At 40.2% G+C, this 18,064-nt stretch overlaps 1 protein-coding gene across 1 annotated transcript in view; it reads left to right on the top strand.

Moving 5' to 3' along the window:
• The first annotated feature begins 340 nt into the window (after positions 1 to 340).
• The window catches only part of vstm2a (V-set and transmembrane domain containing 2A), an 80,309-nt gene continuing 62,585 nt past the window's right edge, over positions 341 to 18,064 (top strand). Inside the window, exons 1-2 of the mRNA XM_008283983.1 lie at positions 341 to 419; positions 1,713 to 1,879. Of these exons, the coding sequence (XP_008282205.1) occupies positions 341 to 419; positions 1,713 to 1,879 (246 nt within the window). The remainder of the gene's footprint in view (positions 420 to 1,712; positions 1,880 to 18,064) is intronic.

Genomic DNA, 18,064 nt, shown 5'->3' on the forward strand with positions numbered 1-18,064 from the left:
TGCCACTGTGATCCACTAGACTGACGTCTCTCCGGTAGCGCAGAAGAAGACCGCAGCCCGGTTATTTCACAGACTTCAGTACAAGCCAAGCAGTCGACAGTCTCTCCCGCAGAGAGACAGAGAGAGAAGAGAGGGAGGGAGAGAAAAAAAAAAAAGAACTTCAGCAACGACAAGCTGTAGTTTTCCAGCATGGTCAACCTTCGGAAATCTCCGTTTAAACACGCTCGCCCAGCAACTGTTTGATTTTGCTGGTGTAGGATTTTTTTTCTTCCCCCGTTTGGAAAGATTCGTCTTTTTCCCTCCTTCGGCTGATGTAAAAAAACACCCGCTTCATATTGGAATGATGTGGACCTCTCATGATACTGTTGGATTTGTTTTCTTAGCCGGATTTTGTGTTCAATTCGGATTCTCTTTTGAAGGTAAGAATGACATTGTTTTCTTCTTCTTAAGAAACAGTGCATGTGAGTGTGATCGTGTCGTGGGTTTGCTGCCCTGCGTGCTGGGAGCTGCTCGGTCGGAGAAAGTGTTAAAAGTGCGCAGCCTTTCTGGAGAAAAAAAAAAGGCAAAGGAGGCTGTTTGGAAGGAATGTTTAAAGGATTGTAATAGCCACTGAAATGGAAAAAAGCAATCTCACGATGGAAGATGAAGAATGTTGCGTTTTTCTACTGGAGATGGGAAAAAAATGCAACTGGTGATTGTTTGAAATCAAGTCATTTCACGTCGCGCTGAGGAGAGCGGGGCGGCTGTTTGATAGGTTTTTTTTCCCCCTCCTTGCATTTCTTTCATGCACCAAAAACAGACTGCACGGTGAAGAAATTCAACTTCTCTTATATTCTTAGTGAAATGAAAAGTGAGCGATGGTTGGTTTCAGCACCGCGGACAGCGGCTGTACGCGGTGCTGTCCAAGGTCCTGAAAGCGCGGCTCCACATTCAGGGTGCTTGATGTGGCTCACATTACCCACTTTCAAACTGCCTCGACGTGCTTTCTTCCCCTCATAGATGCATTCACATATCACTGGTACAGACCTATAAAGAGTCAGACCCCGTCGGTAGTTTGTTAGAAAGAATGTAAATGATGGTTTGGTGCTAAAGTTTGCGGATATTATTTTATAAGCCGCCTCCGTTCTGCTTAAGGCTGGATTCCTTTTTTTTTTTCATCCCCCTTCAAACCGAACTCTTTTAGTATTTCTTGTGTTTTTCCCCATCTACACTTGCCCTTATTCTGGTCCTCTCCAGTTTATTAGAATTTGACCAGTCGCTCCACGAAACGACATAAATTAAATAGAGAGTGGGGAGAAAAAAAATCCCATAAAAACCTGGAGCCTGCACGTAATTAAGTGTCTGAATAATGTAGCCACGGTGCGTTATGTAAATTCCCGATGAAGACGCGTCAGTATGTGTGACTCGGGGGGGTGGGGGTTGGTGGTGGTGGTGGTGGGGAGCCATCTCCTTCAATTAGCACAAGAACGCACCTTTATCAGGCGCTCCTCGCTTAACGCAGCTGCTGTTCGCCGCCGTCCACGCGCTCTCCATGACCGCAGCCACAAGCAGCCAAATCAAAGTGATTAATTCACGGGGATTTTCTTTGCGTGTAGAAATCACACAAACTGCCCTCATCATTATTACCCGCTCCTCGCCCCCCTCCTCCTCCTCCTCCTCCTCCTCCTCCTCCTCCTCCTCCCCCTCCTTCCTCCTCCTTCTCCCATCTGCAGGTCGCTTCACGGATCTGCCCTCCAACATGACGGTAAAAGAGGGACAAAACATAGAAATGGCGTGCGCTTTCCAGAGCGGAACCGCGTCTGTGTATTTGGAGATCCAGTGGTGGTTCGTGAAGGCGCCGGAGCCCACTGACAGCGAGGAGGACGTCGAAGATCAAGAGGTACAAGGAACCCTCTTTTTTTTGTTTTTTGGGTTTTTTTTCTTGCCCATGAAGAGCTGTGGGAGATATGTTGCAAGCACACCAAACCATAAAGGGGGATAAGGGCATCCAACTTGTATCTGCGCTATTACGCACAAGCGACTTATGTCATCATGCCTGGTATAGCAGCCCTGTCGGGCAAGGTCGGGCTGTCATGCCAGAAGTTTTTGTTGACCTATTTTCTTACAAGAAACAGCATGTTATGACCTTCAGATATCTACAGCTGCTGCTTTGAAGTGATCAAAAACTTCATGCGCAGATAAAATTCATACCCGCGTGTGATTACAAGCCACAATAAAGACTCCATCCACACAGATCCAAGCTCCTTTGTAATAAGAGTACATCATTTAGATTTTTAAATTTCTTTTGTTTTCTCTAAAATTTAAACATGCTGCTTTCGTTTTTCGTTTTTCATATGAAATGAATGAGCTCAAACGCCCCCTCTATTTCTAAAGCAGTTAAAATAATCCCTGAGCAAGGAGCAGTCCCATCAAGAAAAATCAAGGGAAAAGAAAAAAAAAAAGCATTAATCAAAGACTAGTGTGGAAAAAAAAGAAGAAAAAAGAGCTCATTCTGGATATTAATTACATGATAAATGAAGTAAATGAGCCTGACTATTCATGAATGGATGAAAAAGTAGCTGAATCAATATAGCCAAAGCATATTCTTGTATATTGCCTCATTAAACAGTGCACTGGAAGCGCTTTGGCATTTTGTTATGTATTGCTGCTGCATTACTGCTGGTTATGACAGCTCCTCTTGCCCCAAATAATGATCGGCTGCCTGGTGGATGAGAGTGACTAAATGTGTTTACTGGATTCAAATGGATTGAAATGACTTGCTTACATATTGTGTGGCAGGTAGCTGCATGTCAAGATTTGGAAAGGCTGGTGTATTGTTATGACAGACATCAAACGGTGCTCTTTCTATTTCTGTGACAAAAGGGGACGAGAGAGATGCGTGTGTGTGACGGGGGGGTAGCTGGATATCCATGTGGCTTTAATTATTGTTCCATTGTTGCCCGGCTCTCATAGTGGCATCGGCCAGGCTTTGATGTGGGTTTGATCCCACGTGACTCTTGGATGTTGGGCTGAAGTGGCCTATTGATGCAGACATCGCATTGTTACCCATATTTCTTATCAGGGAAGGCTGTTTGAAACGAAAGCTGCTGTGTGCATTTGTCCTACAGTGTTGCAGTTTGAATACGAGCTGCGTGCGAGAGTAGCTGCTCGGGAACCAGCTGGTCTCCTGGAAATTTAGAAGGAAATGAGCGCGGTGTCTTAGAATGCAAATGTTTATGCAAATATAAGCAGCATGCATGAAAAGTAAGAGTTGTTGGATCTTTGAAAGGATGACATGAAAAGAGTCAAGAAAACAGACAGCAGCTCCACACTGAAATAGTGCAGAGGGAGGAAAGTGAGAGTGGGGTTGGATGGGTGGGTGGATACTTTATCTTCAACTCCTAACGACCCAGGTTCAGTTCTCAGCTGTGCAAATATTCTGCTGTGAGACTGAAGACAGAATTCTCCTTATTCAACCCTTTGGTTTACTGCGTATATAAAAACATAGCCTCCACCCAGCCGTTCCTACACATAGAAAAGCATGTAAATGAGGTGTTAGTTACCTGTTGTCAAACAACAAGTTATCCAGCACATCCATTTTCATTACTATGTACAGCAGCCTGTGTTTAGTAAGTATCCTTTCATAGAATTCAGACAGAAGTACTCACTAACGGGACATACATCCAAATATTGGTGCATTATTGAAAGACGCACTCAGTTCTTCTAAAGTGTTTCCAGATCCACTCAAGCAAGTCAGAAATGGAATCCATATATAATATATTATAATATTAAAATATATATAAGAAACCAGGACAGTCTGTCTGCATCTAATCTATCTAATATGTTCCCCATGTAGAAGAATATTCAACAGCAGAAAGTAATCTTCATTCCAAAGCTTAGAAAAATGTTGCAGTCTGCTAATTCAGATGAGCAGACAAGGACAGTGATTTTTGAAGTTGGAATGAATTTATAACACAGAGTAGCACCAGAACGCCTCTGATGAGAATCAGGAGTATTGCACTAAAGGATAAAGCCAAAGCTGGTGGTCTGGGGTCGCCTCACACATGAAGGGGGCACTTGAAGGTAAATTTTTTTGGAGGCTATTATACATAAGTTAAATGATGTCTTAAATATACACAACAAGACTAAAAGGATCAGTCCACGTGTCCGTAAGACCGCTCATGCTTTAACCCTTTCCACCACGGACGTCTCCGTACCAGCACTGACCTGTATCTGTTGTTAAAACACAATGAGGCTGCAGAGAGTGTCACATTCATGAGTGCAGCGTTCTTGTGATCATTTCTGTTGCATCAGATTTTGTAGTGTTGCAGTTGAGGATTCCAAGAACAGGTTCAGTAACGTCAGTATCTCTGACTTATTGTTATCAGGCTGCTATTTAAGCCTCTCAAAAACAGGTCTGAGCAGGTGGAAGTAAATGAGCCAAGGTTTTTTTCAGATCCTCCTGCGGCCTGATGATGAAGACACTGATGCTCTGGAGGTGTTGTTTCAGCTGCACATTAGAACACATTAATAAATTAAAAAAAAAAAAAAAACAAAAAAAAAACACCCGAGGCTTTAAGATACTTTGTCAATGGGAAAGTTCGATTTAGAAAACTAATTTACCAACTTGTGTTTGGCCCGATCACATGTAAAGAACAAACTTGTTTAGAAATTTATGTTTAAAAATTGGATGTGTTCATTTTAACATGTGTTCAGTGGAAAACTGTGGAAGATGTAAAATGTGTGTCTGAGCTGAGTGAATAACTGGAAGATATGAAGTATTTATTTAGAAATCACCAATACGTACGGGCCCCCATCTCTTCCGTAATAAGAAAACACTAAAGGGTATTAAATATTAACCCCTTTAAGCATGCTAAAGGCTGGAAAACCACCCTATCCCACTCTGTCTAACACACATAGAAATCAGCTTGTTACACAATTGTGCATCTGGAAAGAAAAAAAAAACTGTTAATTTAAAAGATTTGAAATGCCTACACATTGTATTCATGCGGGCGGGTGCGCACACACACACACACACACACACACACACACAGACTGAACCCTTTATGCAGACAGTCGTGCACAATACAGTCCCTGTGAGAACTGTGTTTTCAAAGGGTTTTTTTTGTTCATTTCATGATTTAACCAGAATGTTGACGCGTGTTCTTTACATTACATCTGTCGCAGTGCTTCTTCTTATATAACAGTGTTTATCTGTACAGACGCTCTTAACTAACAAAGAGACCAAGTGAAAGGAAAACATTCTAGATGTCTTGTGCATTACTGAATAAACGTTTCCCCAAAATGTAGATATTTGGTTTCTGTGAAGACACTGAAATCCCCACCATCATTAAATACTTGAATTCCATTAGTATGAATGGACATTAAGCATGATTCCATAATTCCATAATTTCAGTCAGCAGTGTGCCATGACTAGTCAGCTATCAAATATCTGCAAGCTCTTAATTCAGCAACAAATAACTAACATGTAATTACCCCAAGAGAAAACATGAATTTGGAAAGATTAAACATTTTTTGTAACCATCCCAAAAAAAAAAAAAAAAAGGCTTTATTTTGCTTTCACAGCTATTTTTAAAATGTGTCATGGTTTACAGTTTGTGTCTGGTAAAGATCATTAGGTTCAATTAACTCCTTGCTATGGATAATGAAACTGTGTTTTTGTTTAAAAGAAACCAATTTTTACTGTCAGATGCAAACAGGAGGAATTGGAGTAATTGATTATTACTATTTTCAGCTCTTACCATCTGATATTCATGACTTGCTGCTCTAGAGAGCATTTCCAGCAGACAGTTCACATATTTCTCTATTAGTTGGCTGTCTAACAGTTTGATATATGTACATTTTTACATGATAAAGATAAAACCATGTCCAATCTATATTCATCTGACTGAATTAGTTTTGTATTAAAGGAAAAATAATGTTCATGATGTTGCAGTATTCATGCTCATTTCTTGAAATCCTACGAGGCCGCCCTGGACACGGATTAGAGGAAGTGAAAAGAAAACAAACATGTCAATACAGAAAGCTGCTGTTTGGCTTTGGCTCCAACAACAAGTGGTAAATGATTCTCCTCTCAGATTATAAATGACACGCTGCCAGTTCATAATTATGCACAAACACAGACAGACAGAAACAAAATATTCACACCTCCATGACAAAGAAGAGTCATGCCGCTGACAGGATTTGCTACACTTGTGATGTTGTTGATTCAAGTCAAAGAGTAAAGATACACAGAGAGGGGGAGAGCGATGGCGAAACACGAGTGTGAGCTAAACATTTGCTGTTACAGAACATGAGCAGATTGCTGTGGAACCGCAGGGTCATCACTCTATATGGCATTTTGGCTGCAGCTTTCCAACTACAAACTCAGGCTGTGCTGACTGCGATTACATATGACTGTGTAGTGCTGCTTTTTTTTTTTTCTTGCCCTGTTGAATTATCATCCATAAAGGCTGAAGTGCAGCTCTCAAAAGACACAATGGATAGAATTTTGCTTTCATTGAGTCTGCAGAACACAACCATATGCCTAACCCTAACCACATATAGTGTGTAGTTTTGAAACACCCACTTTGATTGAAGAATGCCCACTCATGTTCTGCAGAGACCTCTACTTGCATTTATTCCAACGGATATGAGGATGTGAGCGTTAAATTTATGAGCAGGTTGTTGGAGGGCTTGCAAAGCACTTCTGTCATTTAAAAACAGGCACCAGCGATGTCATTTTTATTTCATTTTTGAAAGCAGGCAACAATTTTGAAATCAGCTGTCCGAGATGACAGTAATGAGCTGGTTGAGGGCTGGAGTTAGAGCCGTAGTGCGTCATACAGAGTCCCATCTTGCCAGATCCAGTATGCGGTTTTAGATGTTCCAGCTCTGTTTTTGGCATCTCTGTCAAAGGCTGTTCAGCTATGCATTTCATGAATTACATTAAAACAAGTCACAGAACTCTTCGCTAGAATACTAGGCTTTATTCACCAGTCGTTTTCAGCTGTTTTACCCTCATAAGGTGTCCACGGTTGTTTCTGTTGGGCTTGTATAGTCTGTTGCTCATCCCTTCAGCTGACTCCAGGATTATGTCTGTGAACCTGATCCTGTCATATAGAAATTCTATTTACATATCTCTGATTTGTTTAGACAAAAATACTTTGAGAACTGCTGCTACAAAGTGCTACCTTCTTGAGCTGTATAGGGATGCTGATTGGGTCCATGGCAATACAAAACCAAGACATCAGACAGGATTATATGTCAGAATTTCTGCAAGCAGTTAAGTTCAAGCAAAAAAAACAAAAACAAAACTTGGGAAAAGATAGTAATTTGGTATAAAGTGTGTAAAGCGTGATGGGTTCAGTTTACTTAAGCAATGCCGTTACAGAGAAATGGGCTCAAAGCTGCTGTTTAGATATAGGATATGTGGGCAGTTTATTCAAATAATGCCGAGATGAAAAATTTTTTTTGTGGCTGTCGGATGAAGCTGGCTGATTATCTAAACAACTAACAGCCTGGTTCCTGAGATGACCAAGATAGTCGATATCTGTCATCATCCTGAGGAGAACAGTCTTATCTTGGCAGACCCTTTGATAGTATTTGACTCTGATGTCTGTACTGTTTTATATGCTACAAATTTCTGTTGGAGGATTTAGCCTGAGAGTTTAAATATAATACTGGTTGGTAGCTGCCAGTTTGTCCTAAAGGTTGCGTGCGCAACTTTTCAGAACCACTGGATGTCGCTGGGGCAGCAACACATCAGACCAACGGGCTTGACAGTAACACTGCACTTGACTCCTTTACTTTCATTTACAACCAAAAAAGTTGTGTACACAGGAGCCAAAAGAAAAGAACTCCATCCACGACCATTTGCCCATGCTAGCATTGTGAAATACTGGCTGCAGGGAGTTGTTGTCAACATAACATTATCTTCACTTGACTTCTCGTTTCTCTTCTGTCACTCCGTTTATGTCTGTCCATGAGGTCCACGCTCCATCAAACCGGAGTGGACTTGTGTGTAGAATCAGCTGATCGCTGCACTCTGACTTTTCCAGCGTGGTGTAGGAGGTCACTCAGTCTGTTTGTAAATGCTGGGAATGCCAACAGTTTCAAAGGGAGGGACTCACATGCACATAGACTGGCTGTCAAGACATCATGCATTGAAGCTCAAATTACAACACACACAGATGAAGTGTGACTTCATTCTCTCCGACAAGCTGTTTGCTATGTTAGTGTTCAAAATCTTGCATTTTGTTCCTTTAAGTTAAACTTACATCAGGCTTTATTGGGCAGTTCAATGCTGCCTTTTTGTGAAATATGACCAATAAAAAATAACAATGACAATGTGGTCTGTATAAAATGTCATTTTAATCTTCTGACTGAATAGACTGCATACCTGCCATGCTTTGGTTTTTGTTGCATCTCTAGATTTGTTTCCTTTAATATTAGTGTTTCCATGCTTGTACTTTGTCCTTAGGGCCTATTTTAGTGGGACCCAATATTACTTGCAGTGAGAACAGTGTGTCATGACAGTGTATCTGCAAACTTGAATTAGATGCTACAGCTAGCTTGTATGCTTTGTTTCATTTATGGATTTTATTCATTGTGACTTATAAAAGAAAATTCTGTTGCTTTTGATCAGTTTGTTCATCTTTTTTCTTTTTTGTTGTCAAAGCACCATGCACATGTTTAGAAGCCAACTTAAAATCTTCTGATGATTAACTGAATAATGACCAAAATCTGTAAACAGCCTGAGGTTGGACATCATACATCCAGATTATTGCCATTTATTCAACTGATCTGATCCACACATATTAGTCAGTTGTGATACCATACATAAAAGTCAAAGGTGTAAACACAAAGTGGTAATAAATACACCGACGCTGCAGCACTCATAAGTATATCCTGTGGCTGTGGTTTTCTGCTCTGCTGCTTTGACCTCCCTCATATATGCAGAAAGCCTCGAAAAACCTGAGCACAGCCTCCTGGGTAAAGGTAATACCTGGAGGGTATGTCACACATGGTGGACAGAGCCTCATTTCCATGTATTTCAATTTAAAAATACATTAGTGATGTTCCCTTTTGGTTTTAAACCCTAAATCCCTCTTATTCTGAAGAGGTGGATTGGAATCTTCTCAGGATTTGATCTCTCTTTTTCATCCAGCTAATCCGGCTGCTGTTGTTTGCCATAAGATCAATTTATTGAGTAAATCTTTACCACCCTGTCCACTGGTAATTCTATTTGGCGTAGGATTACGTTTGGATAAAAGGGGGAAAAAGGGAGAAAAGCTGAGTTTTATCTGGGGAGGTAACTGTTCTGATTCTTTCAGCCAGTGAGCGGTGAGTTTTCAGTTGCATTTTATTATTCCTGCAGAGGTTGAGAGTAACCACATAAAAAATAAAAACAGCTTCGAATCAATTTAATCCCTTTTGTGAGTGGAAAAAAAAAATCTTTCCATATCTGGAATATCAGAGAGACTATACCTTGACAATATGAATTTCAAAGCTGGATCAAGGAAAGGCACAAATAATCAGAGGTGATGCCAGAGACTTGACGCAGATGTGTGCTGTTTAAAAATTCATTCTGCATTTCATTCCCCAAATACCGCCTGGAGTGCATGAATGGCCCGGCTGCTGCTGGATTCCAACCTGGATTTACCTGACCCGGGATATGTTAAAAGGTGCTGTGGTGTGTCTGTAAAAGTGAGATGAATTTTATAAAAAAAAAAAAAAAAGGTAGGAGGACATGATGCGATGCTGCCCTCGGCCAGGTGCCGCCAGAGAAAATAGGGATCAGCTGAGGCCTGCGGTAAGAATACAAACGACCATTACATAAAACATCTAGCGGCGCACTTTGACCAAAATGCACTCAAGCCCCAGCAAGCTTTACCTCTCTTAACAAGTGAGTTTATAAATCCACTAGGTGTAACAGCAAGGAAGCATAAAATCCATTGGCCACCATGCTCCCTGAGTGACCTTACTGTCTGCCTCTCCGCCCCTCCATCACGGCCTGACTGCAGCTTGCACAGCCTCCTCCTACACTAAGACTCAGATAACTGAACCTCAGAGCCAACGCGATGCACCACGTGTAGTCCCGCTAACTGTTCTCATGAGCCGCATCGGTCCGCTATGCAAACACATGTCTGTAATGATCTGTAATGGTTTCCAAATGGTTTAAGGTGAACATGAGTTCTCCGCAGGAGGCTGCTGTTTATGTGTGAGTATACACGACACATAAAAGCCCGCTGCTTTCATTTTCAACTAGTGGACTGGGGAGTGCTCGCTGACAGGCTCCACTGCAGTCTCCAGTCATGGAAGACAGGCTGCTTTTGAAATCTTAAAGTTACTGTGCCACACCATAGTTAAAATCTCAATAGTTATAATCTACAATCATAAACTAGAAATAAAAGAATAAATGCAATGTTCATACTAAATACAAGTGACTATCTGTGGCTGTATTTCCTTCAGTTTCCTTTAAATGTTTTTACAGACAAGCTGATCTTTTAAGACATTTCTCAGTTGATATAATATTTGGGAACTAAACACACAGCTTAACACAGTAAAACCAAAGCAATCACGGATGAAAGGATTTATTTATCTTGATGCCTTTAAATTGTATGAAAAGACCCAAACTAAATGGCTGATTTCGACCTCAAAGCTGGTGATTCATGCTGAAGACATGGATCCAACTGAAATTACAAGTCCTCCCATCTTGCAACTAAAAAAAAAAATCATTTCAAATATATTTGTGGTTATTTTTATTTATGTTTTTGGAAAGAAAGAAATGAGAGATTGATCAGAAATACTCCTTCAGGCTCCGAACCTCTGTGTGTGATTGACAGCTGACGAAGGGACGGCGAGACAGTGAGAAGAGAGCTGTGCAGCTTACAACCAAGGACATCAGCAGCAATCAGGACTATAAAGCCTGACCCTTTTAGGCGGTTAAATACATATATAAAATGGCATACAACTGAGCTATTGGCGAAGAATTAAGTAGGTTATTGTTAAAACGGACTCTTGCTGAGTCTTGATGTCTGCCTGCAAGTGTGCCATCAGTCAGAAGATTACTGAATCCTGGAATATAAATCTCTTAATTATCTGGCAACGCAGTACATATCTGACATGCCCTCAGTTAACACACCCAGTAGACTCCATCGGTCACAGGATGCCTTTCTCCTTCACATGTCCAGAGCTTGGCAAGGCGTGTGATACATTATAATCATGTAAAGGCAACGTTAGCACTGTTGCCTCGCAGCTAGAAGGTCGCCGGTTCACGTCCCGGTGAGGACATCGGGATCTTTCTGCGTGGAGTTTGCATGTTCTACCCGTGCAGCGTGGGTTCTCTCCGGGTTCTCCGGCTTCCCATGCTGAGGTGATTCTAAATTGTCTGTAAGTGTGAATGTGAGTGTGCTTGGTTGTCTGTCTCTAACCCTGTGATAGACTGGTGACCTGTCCAGGGTGTCCCCTGCCTTCACCCTGAGTCAGCTGGAATAGACTCCAGCCCCCCGCGACCCAAGTGAAGATTAAGCGGTGTATAGATAATAGATGGATGGAAAATCTATGTTAGCTTCATACAGTCTGAACCATGAAATCATTACCAGAAAATTCTTTAAAAAAAAAAAAGGAGTGTTTATTCAACCTTCTGACAAATTTTTAAAAAATATATAATAATAACTAAAAATTGTAATTTTCATATTTGAGGTTTCATTTGCATCATTTTTGCTACAACCGGCATTTTTGGTGCATGAACTATGATCTATGGTGGATTATGTGTGCACTGAATGTGTCTGATTGTATGCATCAGGTTTCTCAGACAAAACAAAAAAAAAATCACACTGATGATGTGGAGATCTCCAAAACTCATACATCAAATATGATACACTTAGCCTTACAATATACTTGTGTCAGTATTTGAACATCTATGTGCACATACATATATTTGTGTGCCTACGTGCACTATGTATGAGACAATTAGTCCACGTTTGCTGCTCTAATGTTTCCGGCAGCAGGATGGTGTACATGGAAATACAACAACACTAAATGCCTGTGGGAGCAGACTTTAAAAATGTAGTGTAACTAAAACAATTAAAAGCAGAGTATTTCTTAGTAAATTGAAAACACGGTGGAAAGCAGACGCTGGAGAAAGTTTATGCCAAGGTTTTCTAGTTAATGGGTATTTATTTTTTCATGATGGCACCAGGAGTGAGTGTTCTGGAGTATGATTGACTGTTTTGGTGTCAGAGAGAGTGAAAGAAGGAGCTCTTTCAGCCGACTCTGCAATATCTCTGAAAAAATAAATAAATAAAAATAAATAATTTTTTTTTAGAAAAAAGCCACAGGGCTACTTCTCTATATTGATAAATCAGATTCAGATGCCTGTCTGCTTTTCTCTTCTTTGAGACTCCAAGGCTGGGATGACTCATTGGACTGTCACGCAATACAGGCATAATGTGTTTTGAAATTTGAAGGTCACGGAAAAGATTTTTACTCTTTCAAGGATTTTAACTGTGCTTGGATTTTCACATTTTTTAATTTGGTCTGCCTTTCATGGTATTATGGCACTCTTCCAGCACTGCAATTTCTCTGATTTTGTCCTCTTCTTATGTGAAGATGGGTTTTCAGTGTTTATAAATGGTTAAATGAGTAATACATACCTATAAATTCACATGTACATATTTAAAACATGAAATAAGGTTAATGAATGAGGCTATATTTTAAATCTCTGCAAGCCGTGTCACTCTCTCCCTTTGAATTCTCCTTCCCAACGTGCCAGGAAAACCCTGATGTGGAACTTTAAATGGCTCTGTTGTTCCGGGTGGCTTCAGCCATGTCGAGTCCATTCATGTGCTGTGGAGAAATGAGATGATGGAGGGAGGGATAAAAGGAACGGGCAGATGGAAAAAACATATGGGAGGTGTGATGCAATAAGGATACAGGAAGCCTCTGGGGAAATATCTGGAAGAGATTCATACGTGCATGCAAAACAAATCCTCATTTACTGTCCCGTGTGTATCTGGACAGCTCTGTATATTGGCCAGACTGGATAACATGAACACGGCAGACTCACAAAGCAGGGACTTGATGCTTCATTGAGGCAAGCTGTCACTGCTTCTCCGTCGTGATGAGGGAAGAAGAGCTTAGCAACTCATTTCAGACCGCTGTTTGAGGCTCACATGAATGTACATAAATCTGTTTACTGACAAAATTATCGAGCACAAAACCAATGAGGTTTTCATACAGTTGTTTACTTCTGTGACCTATGATTTCAAGTGTTGCTTCCTATAATTTTTGACTTTACAGAAATGTATTTAAACCCTACAGCAATCTGCAGCAAATACCGGTTGCCATATATCACAGCTTCTGCCGAAGCCTCTGCTGTCTCTGATGGTTGCTAGACTGCATTTAATTGTCAATATGTGTATATAGTGTGATCCTGCAAGGAAATCATAACAGAAAGAGTAGATTTCTGATAACATTTCAAGTTATAGAAAATGTTTAAAACATTGGTAGAGTTGTAAGGGGTCAGAACAGTCAGTCAGTCCAAAGAACACTTCCTTACTGTGCTCCATTAGTATGAACATTTCATTCAAAATGCCACCAACAGTTGTAAAATGTAATAATATTTGTTTTGACTTGACGGCCAAATGGTCACGGTGCACACCATACACATACTTACACCACAGTACATTTATAGGCTGTGGTTTTATCTTTGTTTTATCTTTGCTTTCTAGCAACTGCAGTAACAGAGGTTTTTTGAAGTTTTTCTTCAGGCCAGTTTCCGGTGCCTTTGTGGATGCTTCTGCAGACGTCTGCATTCAGCCCAACACTGCGACCACACAGACTTTCCATGCGGCAAGCATGCAGACTGCACATGTACCATGAAAACAAAAGATTGTTAAAAAACCCAAATGCTTGTCTTTAGGTGATGATGTGTGAAGAAATCTGACATTATCCACATCTTTATAATTCAGAGTTGTGACTGAAGTAGTTGCTACCAAACTCTGGAGATGCTGCAGGTTTTAGGTAAAATGAGCACTTTTCTGCATTATTGCATTGAGCCATGCTGGGTTAGTTTTTAGCTTAGTGATGATTTTTGTGTGTGTCACCATGTCATTCAAATTCATCTATAAAATTACCCTCTAAGGCTTGTGTTCCCATCCGTTCTGACCTGTTAAAACACTGCTGTGACAACGTGTGCCACCTCCAAACATGCTGAATAAGTCTGAGCACAGTCCCTCAGACTGACCGTATGTGTTTGGACACCACTGCCGTATGATGTCTGTCTCTTGTTATGTGTTACCCATTAAATAGGATGTTCATTTCCCACCACTGGCCCATCAGTGGCTAAATCAGCCCCTTCAATTTATGAAACTATGTAAATCACTACATTTATTTTTGATTTCCCCCCTTTTTAAAATATCTGTATATTTTCTTTGCCTCCACAGCTTTTCATAGGCACCACTAACTTCTTTTTTTAAGATTCTTTCTCTGGCGTTTTTGCCTTTATTAGTCAGGACAGTGAGAGAGTGAGACAAGAAAGGGGGGAGAAGAATGGGGAGAGACCTTGCAGCAAACTATCGTGAGCGGGAATCGATCTCACGAACGCCACGCCGGAGAACTATAGCCTCTGTTCATGGGTGGCCCGCTCAACCAGGTGACTTATGGGGTGCCAGCACCAATAACTTCCAATGACCCAGTCCTCTTTCTGTCAGTTTCACACACTAGCAATAAAATGTATAATTTCCTGGGAAAGATAGATAACAGTTTTGAGCTTAAAAAAAAGGACTTTCATGAGTATAAATGAAGCATCGATCAATGACAAAGAAACAAATTTGACTTGAGTGAAAAGTTTCATATCACTATTTTAAAGCACAAAATTTAAACTTTTTATCAAAGAAAGAATCAGTTACCACATGCATACTGATTCAGAAAGAAGCTCTGAATGTCTGTAGAATAAATGTCCATCACTGTAGCGCTCACATATCTATAGATTCACTGCAGCCAATATATTTACCAACAGCTTCGCCTTAATCCACCGTATTCCTTTTTAGTGCTTTAATCAGCGGCAGATAATGACCAATGATGGCAGAATAAAAGGCCTTATACACATCATAGTGGGACAGGAAATTAAACATGGATCAGGGAGATGGTTTATCCCTCCTGTTTGATAGCAGAAGCAGATTATAATTCATGGGTAATGATGGCGGCGTTAAGGTTGGCTGTGACTTTAACACCATGGAAATCAGCTTATATACACTGCCTGTTTTCTTCATGTTGATGTGAATGCACAAGCTCTGTTTTCTGTCCTTTATTGCTGATATGGCAGTGAGGATTACATTGGAAATAGAACCTGCTGCTGCTGTGGCTGCCTGATCTGATGCATGTTTTCATTTAAAATATCAATGCTTCTCTTTTTCATTGGTTTTCAACCTCCACCTCAGCAAATCTGGACCTCCATCTTATTCCTTGGCAATAGTAATAATGATAATAAAATATATTTTAAAATGCCTTTTCTTCCCCCCTACCTTGCCAGTGGCACATCTGAACATTCAGAGCTACACACACTGCCATTCTGTTAGATTGAACACAGTCTCGTTATTTTCCATCCGAAGCGCAGCATTACATTTGTTCTTATTGTCCACAAGAGTGGAGAATCCACTGTCACAGATACATGCTCATACGCAGCAAACTCACTTTATTGCTTTTGGAAGGTGGGGGATGGGGGGTGGGAGTGAGACTGAAGCTCCCATCTGCTTTTTTTTTTTTTTTCTTTTTTTTCCAGCAGTAGCCGCAGATAATTCAATCAGCGGTTCTTTTGCTGTCACTGGTCTTCTTGACCCCTCTGTTACACTGTCACCAAAAGGAAACTGAATCCATTTGGTGTCACAACAGCAGTTGTCAGGCTCGGAGAAGTACTTTTCAAATTGAATCAGACGTTTTTCTAAATGCCTACAGATGATGCCTTTGATGTCAGCCATGTTGGAATGCTTTCATTGTTGGAAGCATTGCCAAGTTGTAGCCCTTTATTTGCTGTGTCACTCTGTGCTGTGCTATCTGACACAAGATGTTCTCTCTTCTAATTGCAATTCATGATTTTGTTTTACACAAAGTCAATTTTAACACGATTCAAAATAATATTAATGCAATGACGCAGTGTAAAGGTAAATGTGCAGTTTATTTGTATAACAGCTAAAGCCCTTTTTTCTTTCTTGCAAGGTTTGACTGCTTCCATTTCCATGCAATACATGACTCATAGTCAAAACTTAAAGTCCTTTCTAACAATTTCTTCCCAGTTCAACAATACCCTGCAGTGGCTCGACACCAATCCTGCCAACATTTAAAAAAAAAAAAAGTTAATGCAAATACCAACATTATTTTGTCAGCGCACGTCATCAAAATAATGTTTGCAACTAAAATGGGTTCATCTAAATCAGCGAATTATATTAAGAGCTTGTTATTAAGCATTTAAGTGGTGGGAATAGATCCCTTAAATTACTCTAAAGAGTGGAGATTTGGGGACAGATCAAGGTTTGGTTCAGTACTTTGTTAGGATTATTAATACACAACATTTGCACTGGGAGATAGCAATGCTACCCTGGTTAAACCTGGACTGATACAACATATGTGCGCTGGCTGAAGCTCATTAAGCATCGCAGAAGACTTTATCATAGTGCACCAATACAAGCTAAATCTCCCCAACACAGAATTTAACTTCACGTCTGATCACTCCAGTATTACCAGTAACAGGCTTCATGTGGGGGTGCCATCAGGTAACACAGCTAATCTACAATACCTGAAGTGTGACTCAGATCGGTTTGTGATCAATAATACTTGATGAGGAAATCCTCAGTAACAAAGATACAGTTAAGGTTATGGAACAGAGTGGTTAAAGGAAACAATGTTGACTCAAAGTGTGAAACCGGATACAAACAGCTGTCTCCTGTCAAATGATTTGTCGATCCATTTATCCACTCAGCCTCGTCCTTGCACTCATTTTATGACCCCATAACTACGTCACATCACTTCTTCCTTTGCTTCTGTCATTATTATGGCTTCAGCATAAACACAGGTTGTTTAGGTGAAATAGCTGATGCTGTCTCATACATCCACTAAAGGTCACATATCAATAACATATAACCATGGGGTGTATAAGCTGCTTGTACAAATGACATATGCGATATTACTATTATGTATTTAATCCTAAATATAGTCTTGACAGCTTTATTGCTTGCATCCAACAGTTTTTGTTTTTTAAAAAAAAGAGATATTCATTTTGAGCAATGTGTTTATTTGGGATGTCGCCAAAAGAGCTGCAAACTTCGATTCCACCATGCTTCAGTGTTTTTTTTATTTTTTTCAATTTTTCATTCATACTCCATGGACATAGTGCTTTAATGATTATGTATGCATGTATGGTATGTATCCCCCTTTCAGAGGATTTGGTACGTGTCTTGATACATCCATAATTTGACATATAAACAAAATAATAAACATACTATTCTGAAAAAGATTCAGCTGTGATTTAATACTTATTCAGCTGAGATTCATTAGGATTTGGTCTTTTTGACATGTGCAGGAGGTTAGGGTTTCTTTCATTATATTTCACAGATCTAATCAGAAATATCCTTTAAATGATGTCTGCTGTCAGTGAGTGCTCAAGCAGGTGAATTTACTGTCAGTATGCATGTTCCCCTCTTCAGTTTGTAATAAGGGTTTTTGGTGCTGCTGGCATGTTTTATAATGGGGCTTCACATTTTGCACAGCGCAGATTAGATCAGATAGATTTCAGTCAGCGCTAGAATGTTTGAGGAACAGGTTGCACACAGACAGAGAAAGTCTGAGTTAAGTTTGACTGAGAGCTCGTTTATTTTATGTCTTAGATGTCAAACATGAGGCTGTGCTAAATATAAATTCATATGCAGAACACTTACATAAATCAGCCATTACAACAGGGGGATGCTGCTGCAATAGTCTCTTAACTGTAAGTTAAAAATTTGCACTTCTAGATACGCCCCACTTGACACAGTCAATGTATCACTGATGACAATTATTTACAAACCATGTGTCTGTGTCTTCAGAC

Source organism: Stegastes partitus, unplaced genomic scaffold, assembly GCF_000690725.1.
Source record: "Stegastes partitus isolate 25-593 unplaced genomic scaffold, Stegastes_partitus-1.0.2 Scaffold335, whole genome shotgun sequence".
NCBI lineage: Eukaryota > Metazoa > Chordata > Actinopteri > Pomacentridae > Stegastes > Stegastes partitus.